Source organism: Maniola jurtina, chromosome 3 (genome assembly GCF_905333055.1).
Source record: "Maniola jurtina chromosome 3, ilManJurt1.1, whole genome shotgun sequence".
Classification (NCBI taxonomy): Eukaryota; Metazoa; Arthropoda; class Insecta; order Lepidoptera; family Nymphalidae; genus Maniola; species Maniola jurtina.
In genome coordinates this window covers 5,016,852-5,030,285 of record NC_060031.1, presented here as the reverse complement: position 1 = coordinate 5,030,285, position 13,434 = coordinate 5,016,852, and the positions used below count along the sequence as shown (strand labels likewise).

At 38.8% G+C, this 13,434-nt stretch overlaps 1 protein-coding gene across 1 annotated transcript in view; it reads right to left on the bottom strand.

The window, feature by feature from the left end:
• Positions 1–715: 715 nt before the first annotated feature.
• LOC123878802 (protein Tob1) overlaps positions 716–13,434 on the bottom strand; it is a 67,676-nt gene continuing 54,957 nt past the window's right edge. The window contains exons 2-4 of the mRNA XM_045926135.1: positions 5,070–5,369; positions 3,682–3,773; positions 716–2,756 (exon numbers count right to left, since the gene is read on the bottom strand). Coding sequence (XP_045782091.1) covers positions 2,400–2,756; positions 3,682–3,773; positions 5,070–5,358 — 738 coding nt within the window. The 5' untranslated portion in view covers positions 5,359–5,369 and the 3' untranslated portion in view covers positions 716–2,399. The remainder of the gene's footprint in view (positions 2,757–3,681; positions 3,774–5,069; positions 5,370–13,434) is intronic.

Genomic DNA, 13,434 nt, shown 5'->3' with positions numbered 1-13,434 from the left:
TAGAGTTCAGCCTGAGTTTTTTAGTTGATCATAGAAGCACTAGAACTAGAAGAAACCACTTTTGGATGTTCTTTACCTGAGTAGGTACTCTACCTCATAATATTGTGTGCACCCAGAATGCTCTTTGCTTCTGCTGTCGTCTTTCGTATGTTGACAGCGACATGGTAAAGGAGCTACACCAACGAGTAACGACCTCTTATGTAGTAGGTATGTAGCCGACAGGAAATATTGTACAATGTACATCGACCTTTAGAAAGAGATTTCGGCTTCTTAGAGCGTTGTCTCTGTCACTCATACCTATGTGACGTTTTGACGTTCTCTACGACAGAGAACGCTCTCTCTCTAAAGGTCGATGTACAATATTTCCTGCCGGGTACTTGTAATAGTATGTCGGGGTACAACAAGTACACCGTGTACAACTTGTAGTAGTACAGGGTATAATAATACCACGAGGCATTCCGAAAAATTGCGAACTTGATATCGAGAACACGATTTTTGTTTACAGTTCAGGCTTATAATAAAGCAATTGCCGGCCGGCCAAAGATTTCTCAAGTGATTGGACCTTTACCATAGTCCTGGTTCAATGACTATGGTAATGGACCATGTTCGTAGAACGTCACTAACGCGCGTTTAAGGCAATGCCTAATGAGTACCTACTAGATTTTTCAATATCTCGTGGGGATGTAGGGTAGATGAATTAGTATAAACACTCGTGTAGATTGCACAAAACATTTTAATATAAACTTAAAAAGTCGTACAACAATATGAAAAATTATTATTGACTAATTATATTAGCGGACAGGAGAACCGCTTTAACTATATTATTATGCAAATATATTACTATCTTTAACACTTCCATCGAATATATCTTACAAAAGAAAGAAAAATAAAAAGTATCTTTATTAATAAAAAATCTCATTACACTAGTTGTATTATATTAAACTTACATTATAGATTTTATCTACAAAATACTGGAGCGTTTTGGCCAGTTTTTCAATCGAGTTCCTACAATTACGTTACGTAATTTAATAAGAATAGGACATTAATAAAGTACATATCATTAAAGGTACTGAAATCATACAACTAGACTTAATCTAAATCAAAATATAAAAATAGTAAAAAAATAGTTGCACAACTCCGTATACAACTTGTCATCGTTGTGCATCTAATCTAACGTGAATCCATACGGTGTGCCTCGAACTTAATTTAATATTTATAATCTAATAATTTTGAAGCGAATTTTACAGTTTTATAAACGTATCAAATGTATGTAATTTTGCCTAGACGTGCACTCAGTGTGGATCCACATTGGCGACTGACGTGTGACGTCACTGGACACCGACGCGACGGCGGCAACTCGCAACCGACGACAAGCTGACTACCCGCATCGCGCGTATCGCGTACCTAAGCAATTACCTATCGCTAACATCGACCTCGATTGAAACACTGAACTCGATCGCCGAGTGAAATATAAAAAAGATAAATAACACATAGAACTTTATTTTCCATGAATTTGCATGCACCCGTTAGATTATGAATTGAGAAATATTTTTTCTATCATTTATCCATATCCATGTCTTTTATAACAATATTATTATATAAATATACCATACAGACTAAGGCCAGCCGCCGCGGCGCGGTCGGCAGGCAATGTACACGAGGACTAATATCTTCTTAAAAAAATACTGTTAGATTGAAACGTAGCTAATCCTATAATATTGTATGTATATCATAATTATTATAAGGGTACAATCGTACAAGTGATGATTACACTAGGTGAGATCTCCGACGCCTTCGGGCGGCCGCCGCGCCGTCCGACCGCGTCCGACCGGATATGCAAACATTTATTACTCGCGTATAATACATACCAGTACGCTATTTACTTAGATAGTATGAATTTCATTTTCAATATTAAAAATACGTATAATTTCTCTATTGGCCTTTCGTATCCACGTGAAAAATTAGACAATTTGCGTACGAATATATATTATAATGTATACATATTTAAATATTAGTATTTATTTAGATCGGAGGACGTATGTATACAGGCTCGCTCTAGAAGGTACGTCGTCGTAAGCGCACGCGGCCTCTCGGCCCTTCGCTCCCTTAAACTACGAATATTATATCGATATCGAACGAAGACATCTAAAACTCGACTCGGCTTTAAATAGTACGAAAATAAATCGCCGGCGAGTCGCTCGGCCGATCGTCGCTCCTATCGATAAATTTACACATCGACGTAACGAACGAGAATACAAAAAGTTATGGAAAATCGTACGGATATCACAAGCGGCGGGCGGCGCGGGACGCCCCCGCGGAAAATAAAAAAATAAATCGCGGCGCGCGTCTCTCGTAAAAAAGTAAAGACTCTATGAGCGGACCGCGCGGGCCGGCGCGGCTCAGTTGGCGAGCAGCAGGTGCGCGGGCGGCGCGCCGGGCGCCTCGCGCCGCGCCAGGAAGTAGGCGGCGGGGTCGGTGGCCGGCGACAGCGCGCGCGCCGCCAGCTGCTGCTGCACGGCGCGCTGCTTGATGTAGTTGCTGAACTCGGTGGGCGACATGCGGTTGGCGCGCTTGCTGCTCGTCTTGAGCTTGGTGCTGCCGAACTTGGTCTGCGCGAACGTGGCCGTGGTGAAGGTGAGCGGCTGCGCGCGGAACGGCGGGCCCGGCGAGAAGGCGGCGGGCGCGGGCGGCGACGGCGCGGCCGCCGGCTCCACGGGCCGGAAGCACTGCGCCTCCGGGTTGAAGGCGCGGGTCACCTGTCGACAAACACTCACTTGTTACCATTGATTTTAGAGCCACCCCTCTTGTTGCATTGCTGACTTGCTGGCTTTGAACATTTGCCTTTGAAAAGCCGTCTATAACTTTCCGATTCTTTGGTATTTGGGGCGTCTAGTAAAAGATTCATATTCAATCATTCCTTCAATCAACCATTTACCAGTACATAATTCTAATTTAATAAAGGTTTAGAGTATAGAGCGTTCAATAGGCAAAACCAGACGAAATTGAGATAAGCTAATATTCAGATAAGTAATTCGATGCGCTACCTAAGTACCTACCTTCTACTCACTGAATTACTCAGTAGGAATATGATAAATCTATGAGATTACAAAACCCTGACTGACTAATGCCAGACGAGCGGAAAAACGTGCACTTCATATTCGAATGTGTCGTATGAAAATGTTAGGAGAGTGCCATTATCTACGCGGCCCAAACGCCGAGGAGACTAATAAATAAAATAATTGTCATGTGCATGTACTGAAATCCCTTACATTTCTAGCTGGTCTAATAGGTAGGATACCTAATTTAGATTAAAAAACCTGTATTCCTCTTAAAAATAGAGCTGAAATAGCGGGTGCGGGCAGCAGGGGGGCTCAGGCGTGCCGCTTGATATTTCTATGAATTTGCAAAGAAGACAAGAGCAGTTTGCAAATGGCAAAATGAGTAAGAGGACCTGCTCTTCGTCCCGCTACACGCGCCCGCTGCCAACTGGGCTGCAGCTTACATTATATGGCTCTAGTACACATTAGCCCAATGAGTTTGGCGAGGATGTATAAACGGTCCAAAGATCATTATTTTGTATGAAACCGCACAAAAGTCGGCAAGACGGTCACGCCGAGTACATCGCGGGGCCTTTGAGTATTCACTAGTCTCTGTAATGTAAATGAATCAAAAGGCCTTTACCTCTCGATCGGTCCTTTCGTCCGCGGCGCGTTCGTCGCTGCTGAAAAGAACCTTCACTGCGCCCTTCTCTCCGATGCGGTATGACACCTCTCCTGCAAAAAACAAATTATACACATCAATTTAGATCTCAAGAAAAGGTCAACTAGGCAAATCCTATAAGTAACTTTTAAGTAGGTACAATATAATAAAAAACTCGAATCGAACTCGATACGCACTAATCCGATCTCTGATTTAAATCCAAGCTAATTCAGTGAACCACTTTGACATATCTACGTCATACGTCCGATTTAAATTCGAGCCATATCCGAGATATTCTCACGGATGACGGAGAGAACTGAGATGACGAAAGTCGGAGCTAGTGCGTAAGTTACCATATAAATAGTTCTATGACGTATTTTCACGGATTCGGATCGGATGCAGTGCGTAATCGTCCTTATGGTACCAGTAGGTACCTCTGGTGTGCAAGCGACGGGTAGCTTATATTAAGCGGTGATATGCTTAAGACGTCGACCTCCTATTTGGGAGGTCCGGGACTCGATCCCGGGAAAGTACTTCTAACTTTTCAGAGTTGTAAGCAACCAAATAGGTATCACTTGGTTTTTTCCAAATTGAATTATTTTTGTAATCGGTCTCAGAACCTCTACTTATACCTAACTTGTACCTAAATCGAAAGAGAACCTTAGCTGGGTTATGTTTTATTGAAAATAAAAAATTCCTTTAGGTAGACTTTTCTTTTTCCTATGTACAAAATATAATGCTACTAGTAATAACCAAAGGTCACAATATTGTAAGTAAAATCGCCATGTCACGTGTGTTTAGCGAGTGATTGCCGGTTTGATAGGAAGACGCTAATTTACACAATGTCAGCGACAAGGACTGAACTGGAAACCGACCGGTTGAGTCCGTGTTCTATCGCCGCTGATAAAGTATATCTATACCATGCCTAACTAGTTAGGTAAAGTAGGTATACCTAGAATAGAATCTATTTTTTATTTAAATTGAACTTATGAATATATATTCAAATGAATCCACTATTGGTTTCGCAATGCTATAGTTGGGTATTTTAATAAGGCATGGATGAATGTTTGAGAAGTCTGCTTTTAACACAACAAAAAAACCACTAAGGTTTACTATTGATGCGTGTCATTTTATAGGTAATCCTGAAGCTGAAGGCTCAGCGCAATTGTATTAGTCTCTTTAGTGCAGGTGCTTTTTTAAGTTTGGCTCCAAGCTAGAGCCTTAAACTGTGATACTGCAGAGTACGAAATACTATAAATTGAAATCATCAATTTGAAATAGGACATGTTGCCAGTTCACGATCACAGTTCGATTATGTAACGCTCTACAGGGATCAAACTAGATAAAATATTGTAAAACTAAATAATTACCTGGATCAACCCACACAGCGAGATCCCGTGGAAGGTGTTCAAGGACATCTCGTACAGGTACACCGGATTCCCGCGCCGCGCGTTCCAAAACCGGGTCTAAAGGACCGCCCGTCTTCAGACACCTGAACGCCGACCCTCGGCACGGCCGGTCGGGGTACCAGTGACCCCGGAATTTGTCTTTTAACGCCTTCTCCAGTTCTTCCCCGAAGATGTTCACCCGCCGCCTTGGCAGCTTGTTATATAGATACGATATGACGAAGTTTAGCGCCACTTGTACTTCAATATGCATCTTTGGTGTTACTGTGGACAAAAGAAACAATAATAGATAAGTATATTATAAAGATAAAAGCCTGATAAACGTTCGAAAATAAGCCTCTAAAGGCGTTGATGGACAGGATTTATAGATAGATAAGTACAAATTAAGAAAAGTAACATCTCAACAGCTGTGCGATGGGATTTTGCAATTCAGGTTCCCTGTTGTGGAGAATGTAGACTAATGAAAAAAAATTGACTTTATCTTCTGGGTAATAAAGATACATAATTTTTTTAACAATGACCATGTTTGGAGAAGGGCAGGATTCTGGTCAAGAGGGGTGGACAAAAATTTATGTAAGATGGTCTCTGAAATTTATGTAAGATGGATGAAACAACCTATGAAGACAAACAGGAATTAGAATATAAGGAAAATAAAAAAGTAAAATAGGGGAATAAACTGAGATATTTCTGTCTATTTTAAGAGAAGATAAAATGAGAAAGCTAGAAGGGGCAATGAGTCACAATACCTAGTTAAGAAAAGGAACTGCTCAACAGCTGTGCTATGTTATAGACTATTTTTTATAAAATGATCATACTTCTTACAAAATCACATATTATCTGAAGATCGATGTTTTTATCTCGCTGATAACGATGTTGATACATGGAAACTGTGTAGATACAGATAGTTAGCAAAGTGTTACTCTAAATATCAAATTGGTAAACCCCGGTTCTTTTGCTAAGATAAACTGTTATTTTATACTGACACTGGAAAAGTGTAGAACGCACGGGATTAATAATAAACCCATTATGAAACTTAATACCTACTGTGATTTATTCAGTAACGAAGAATATTGGACGGTTTAGTACCCCATAAGTAATTCCTGGTTTGTTTAGCCCTGATTCATTACAATTCAGTAAGCATCGAAAATCTAAATGAGAGTAAGTCGTTACCATTACCGCAAAACCCTTAAGTGCAAAAAATATTTTTTGAATTAACGCCAAAAACTGAGGAATTTTAAAAACTAACGTAATTGTAAACTAAACTAGTGTGTTGTTTTAAAAAAGGAATGATAGCAAAGGTATACGTAGAGTTTTTTCAGAAGCATTAGTTTTTGAAAATTTCAACGTATCTTGGTGAAAACTAAAAAAATAGTTTTTTGTTAAAACGGCTTTTTAGTTAAAGGACGGCAGAACGGATTGTGGAACGTTCGAGCCTTTAATTAGAATAGTTCGACGATAAATAACCAGATCCTATCGATTGTTTGATGACATACAGATTACCCGTTATTTACATAGTAGGCTAAGGCTATCTGTTCAGTAATAGGTAAAGCCTTTTCCTTTGTCTAAAAGAGTCGATTGTACTAATTAAATCGATCTGTTTCTAGAACAGCGTTTAGTAACGGCCATTTTGTTATGTAATATTTAAATAGAGTACCTAGGTACTTACTTAAAACCAGCGCAAATAGGCAGAGTGTAGTTGAATCCAGTCTTATTGATAATTATCTATAGGTATAGCTTGATATAGGTACTTTTACATAACGTTGGTGTACTGAAAACAAAACATGAAATACGCGCGCCGCCTTTATCCCAAAGCTAAGTAAATAAAGCTTAGTTTTAAATGCAATCAAGAAAGGTGCTAAGTACAACCCGGCTCTGCTAGTGTGCCTTGTGTCTTAATTTTTTTTGTAGAAGGTAAACCAGTATGTCGCATGGAATCCGGTGAAATTTAGATATATCTATCGAAATCTAATCTTGTAGCAACTTGAACAAATCGATCAAATCGGATTCGTGCCTAACACCCGTATTCACAAACGCTACTATGAGGTCTCACAGTGTGCTCAAACGCATAGTGTAGGTTCCACCAATCAGATTACTGTATCACGTCAATTTACAATGACGTGATTGGTGGAAACTATACCTACTATGCGTTCGAGCATACTGTGAGACCTCATAGTAATAATGATTGTGAATACGGCCGTCAGTTGCGATTTTCTTTTGGTATTTGTAAAATAAGTAAGTATCTAAATAAATAAACTAAAATGCTTTTTCTTTCCCAACATTTTTTGTGATATTTGAAATAAAATATCCCTAGCCTTAACGGTGAAGGAAAATATCGTAAGGAAACCTGCATGCCTAAGAGATGTTCTCAAAAAGTGTGCAAGTCTGTCGATAAGTGAATAATGAAGTGCCTAGCATGTAACGTATTGTGTATGGGCTGATGCTGGCAGATGGGTTGATAATTATTATTTGTGATTTGATTTTAGGCACAAAATATACATTATTCCTTAATTTACAGTTCGCAAGTATTTTCAGAATCAAACGTTTCCGCTAAGATTTCACCATACGTACTTGTATAATCACAGCTTTTGAAGGAAAGAACATGGAAATAACTCATGCCCTAAATGTGTTCTTAATGTATAGTCATGTTCAAAGCAAGATTGATCACAAAGAAGCTGAGACGCAGGTATGGTTTATCTCGATCTGACGCCACGAGGCCGAGAACGGTGATAGCTATCGATCAATGTGTCGATTCTCGATTTTATCGGTACTCGTGCTAACGGCCTGTTATGTCTCCATAAAAGAATCCGATTATGTATTCTGTGGTAAAAGTAAGGGGGTTTAGTTGAGGCTTGATTATCTCTTAATCTCTTTACGCTTCAGGTAAGAATTCGATTGATTACAACGTTTGCCCCAGCAATAGCTGGCCATCCCGGAGATAAGCATAATTCATCTAGGGAAAAGAAGGGATTTCTAAAGGATTATTAATAAACGTAAATTTAGCGCATAAGCCTAGGTACAAAATAAAAAAGTTTTGTTGTGATGCCGGGCGTTGCTCCCAATCCGTCTGTTGACACTTCGGGCTGGCTAATTTTATTTCCGTACCGAATTAAATCCGGCTTTCCTCAGATGTTATTATAGAACAGGCTACAACATAGATATTTGAATGAGTAGAACGCGTATTTTTACGCTATGTAGTTTATTTTCATGCGCAATGATGCCGGCAACTTCGTCCGCGCGGATAGCTGCTTAAGAAACTCGTGGGAACTCTTTGAATTCTATCTTTGTACCAAGTAGATGCTGCCCGCTACTTCGCCCGCGTAGATTAAGGATTAAATCCCACAGGAGATCTTTGATTATTCCCTCCATAAGAATTTCCTCGCGAAAAAAAGGCCTCCAAGGCGCACAACTGATACCAAAAGAGTCGCAGGGAGCCACTGGATGCGGCACAAGACCGTAAATTGATGATATTCTTATAAAAGATCAATGTCCATCGGTGGACCATTGAAACCTGATTTGGACCAGATCTTATTATATATTTACTTGAGCTTGAGTCAAAATGGTCCCTAATCGGACTATGAAAATTGCATCTTGCTGAAAGTTCAGCCTGAATAGTTGCATACTCCATCTATAGAGCGTAGCAATAAAAACAACCATAACTGACTGACGAGCTACACATGTGTGCAACTTAAGGGTTATACTTACATTATTTTATCAAGCCAAAAATCTAGCCCGCTTATGAAAGCCGTAGAAAGGATTATTGTTCGAGATAACACATGAGCACTTCGCGGTTTTCTCCCCAGTCTATTTCTTCGCAACGTGACTGCTTTTATAATCGCGATCAAGAGCTTATGCAATACGTGAGTAATCTGAGTTACTCAGTACTCACTGTGTGTTACGCTTAACTTTTAAACTTTTCATAATATACTCATTACTCATATTATTTTTTATTTTGTGACTTGAATTGCCTACGTATAGTGAGTGCGCCACCACATCCTGTTTTGCCTACTTTCTTTTTAAAAAAAAAAGAATATTAGCCATGCTACTCATGACTAATACTCCCTTTTCCCCTCCAATTAAGCGTAAAGCTTGTGCCAGGAGTGGGTACGACAATAGTGCAAGTTGTGGAATTGGAACCGCCGACCTTTCGGAATTCAGTCCGCTCTTCAACCGTTGAGCTATCGAGGCTTTCTCGAGTGATACGAAGTTTCTCAAACACTTTTTGCCAAGAAATAATTTCCATCAAAGTTTTTAGCAACTTTAAATTACAAGTAACCCTTACCATGCGTGTTCTGACGCGTATTTCACCAGTTTTTTTTTTAAAGGCTGGGGGAATGTAAATTGAGTTTAAAGCAAGTAATTATCTATTGGAGGGTTTAACAGATATTATACAACTCCAGACAGGCAAAGCTCATATAACAATTGTACTTTAAAAAGTGAAGACAAATTGGTACGCTTGTGTGTGCCTACGACTAGGTAATATACATACTTAGTGACACAGACTAGGGTACCTACAGATATCAATGCGGGGTTTACGCACCTGTTCATACCTACAAGCGTGTTTCAAAAAAAGGCTTCATTTAAGGCGTTGTCAGGGTTAGATTTAAATTAGAGTTTAAGTTATTTCATTGTTAAAGTCACAAGCTGAAGATTACAGGTATCAGGAGCTCAATTCCACTCTACAGAGAACTTATTCTTGCGATTATTATATCAAATTGCAAGATTATACCTCACGGAGCAGGTACGCCATTGAAGAGTCAGCCAACTGTGAAATACTTTGAGGTTAACTTTAAACCTGTCTGTACGCTGAATACGAAGCACTCCTTTACAGCACTGGCATTTTACCTACTATATCTAATATTACTTACCTATACTATTGTGACTGAACTCTGTGAACCATAGAAATAATTTCTATTCTAAATACCGAAAAGGTACCTAGCTCACTTTCAAGTGTTCTTATATTATTTTAGTGCGAGTAGCACGCAGTCTCAACCGTGACGCGTTGGTTGTGAGCTGTACCGTTAGTACAACATTGAACACCGCATACATGGTTAATAGTATCGACTACTCCTGTATGGCTAGTATAAGATTTCACAGTTTTTAAAATACTAAACTCGAAAACGAGTTTTTTCATACATCTACAGCCAGCGACACAGGCGGAAACATTACGAACTAAAGTTGATCGAGCAAATGCGAGTATATCTTTTACTTTACCATACCAAATACCAGATTAATACGTCACCATCGAGAATGGCAGCCGTTTTCGTCGAAACCAATACCAATACCAGCAAATCCGAACCACGAGTTCATCGTTTGACACCAATTTGACACGCTAAAACTAGTAAATGACGTCATTTTCGCGTAAGATTACGAGTCGGTGGTCGAATTGTAACTCACCAAAAAATACTCAGTGAGAGAAGCTTGAGAGCAGTGATAAATAAACAAAATGATGAAATTTTATAAGTCCCTGGGCCTTAATTTGCCCACGGGAGGCGAGGAGAATGATCAAGCAGACTGTGAAAGCTAACCGTCGTGGTTGTGTAACTAAATTTGACTCAGCGGCGTTATTTGTGATGTACATAGTGCATCCGTCAAAGAAAGGTTCTAACATAGCCCAAGCCACCAGCAAGTTGAAGTGGCAATGAACAATCCATGCCTGTCGTATTGGGCGGAGATTGGGTACAAGCACAGCGTACCTCAGGAACCTACCTAAGTGTAGTGTGGGATACCGTGTCATTGACTGGCGATATTACAGAGTAACGTTAAGTGACTGGATGAGGGCACAGGAAGCCTCAAGGCTGGGTGTGGTGAACCTCTTTGAAAAACCCTACATTTAGAAGTACCTACCTAGACGACAGACGTCCGTAGACTGAAATGATAAAAGTGCATCTCGAACGATCCATTTTGTGCAGCGATAGCCATCGGCTCGCAGAATGCATTTAATAATGCTAAATGTTAAGGTAGAATAATTGTAATGTTAGAAGATCGACCACAAAGAGTACCTACCATATCACCCTCACCATTGGGCATTGAGGCTAAGTTAAGAAAGTCTATGCACAATAGGTAGGTACGCTACCTACCTATATCTACATAATATTATTCTAAGCCTTATAGTAGGTACATAATACGTGTGGCTCCAAGTACAAGCAGGTAGGTACTTATGTGTTACTCTGTTTAAATTTCAATTCCTTAGTGATAAATTCATTAGTACCTACTTATCTCTGTATCTGAATATTTAGTTCTATTCTATTTAAATTTCTTCATTGCAGCTGTTTTCACCATCATTTACTTACCTGGAACATTTTGCCATGATTGGATTCACTTATAGAAAGTAGCTACTACCTATCATAATATCTGATAAATAAAATTAATCTATTAAAATTCCACCAGTATAGTTACCTAGGTAGGTACTTGTGCAAAGCCATAGTGAGTTGGCTTGTTGCACAGCTGGGTAGTTGTTTAGAAGTATTCACCTAGGTAGGTACCTAAACACTCAGTACATGTTCTTCAAACTTATTACCTCACAGAGGTGAAGTAGGTAGGTATACTTATACAATTGCAAACAGTACCTATAACACCTATCACTCCTTGCATTCATTGATGATGGAGCCACGCCAGCTTGCATCCACTCAGACAAGCAAGTACCTACCTACCTACCTAACATGGCATAAGTTAATGAAATGTTGTGTTAAATGAACCTCCCTATCTGCCTAATTTTATGTAGCTTATATTAAATACTAGCTGATACCCGCGACTTCGTTCGCGTGGATGTAGGTTTCTTAAAATTCCCGTGGGAACTCTTTGATCTTTCGGGATAAAAAGTAGCCTATGTGCTAATCCAGGGTATAATCTATCTCCATTCTAAATTTTAGCCCAATCCGTCCAGTAGTTTTTGCGTGAAGGAGTAACAAACACACACACACACACACACACACACAAACTTTCTCCTTTATAATATTAGTGTGATTTTCTGAATCAATTTTTTTTTTCAGGTTGCAGATCACCAGTATTATTACCAGATTATGATGCCTGCCTCCCTGATCCCAAGTACCTACCTAACTCAATTCAAGACTAACCCGAGGTCATCAATCTTGTAGAATACCTATACATATATTAAGAACTGTTTATGATGTAGGTGCTTAAATACATCTTATGTAATTTAATTATACAGGTGTATGGTACCTACTTATTTATGCACCTATTGGTACCTAATACCTAGGTATCTAAAAGTACCTAGGTATTAATACTATTACAGGTGTAAGGTATAGATCTTTAAGTAATAGTCATTAAATCTTTATTGTTTTAATTTGTTTTATTTCATTTTAAAAATAAAAGTTCTTAGGGTTTACATAAGTAACCAATCCTGGAATTTGCCTGCCTGGATATTGCCTGAAATCTATGTTCAAAACTAAATTAAAGCGACAGGTTTAAATGCTATTCCTTTTGTAATGCTCCCTGCACTACGGAAAAGGACAGCACTAGATTTAGAACCTGTCATTCTAGTTTAAAGATTGCGTCTCACCCCAAGTCCCAACTGCTTGTGAAAGTCTCATCAAAATTGGTTCTGTCAATTCAAAGATTAGCACACCAAATTGATTACTTATAGCTTAACAATTACTACAGTAACATACAGACTTAATAACAGACAGTAAGTCATTCAAGAAGTGGTTATAAAAAAATAACAACGAAGACTGGCATGCCTGCCACAGCTCTCTAACCTAACCAATAACTCATTCAATATATCAAAATCTTTGAAATGAGCAACCGTTGAGTTTCTTGCTGGTTCTAGCTATAAAAACATTTTTTAATACTTAATAAAACAGAAGAGAAAAAAAAACATTTTATTTAATTTTAAATATTTATATTATTACAAAATTGTACAGGAGTGTTACTGCACTGACAGCTTATGGGAGCTTATTCTGTAGTGTAGTCTTGATGCAGGAACACCACAATGCAGTCTTCTAGCAAAGTGGATTAGGCACTAATCCACAGGCTTTCAAGCTCGGGTTTCACTGAAAAAGGAATTATTGATCTTTAATTTTCTAAATTGCTAATTAGACAATTAGGTAATATTCTTCTTATTTTACTATATATCTGTTAAGATAGATAGTAGTCTTGTGTTATTTATAATATTTAATAACTACATGATGCCCTTTTAAGTTTTAAAAATCCAGTGCTAACTCTTTGATTTCCAGGATACCTAGTCTATGTAGTCCAGTATGACACCAAATACTCCATACCAAATAAATGATAATAATGACAACTTAATTTGCACGGATTTATCCCATAGGAACTGTTTTTCTGTAATAAAACATCAGCAATGTCCATCTCC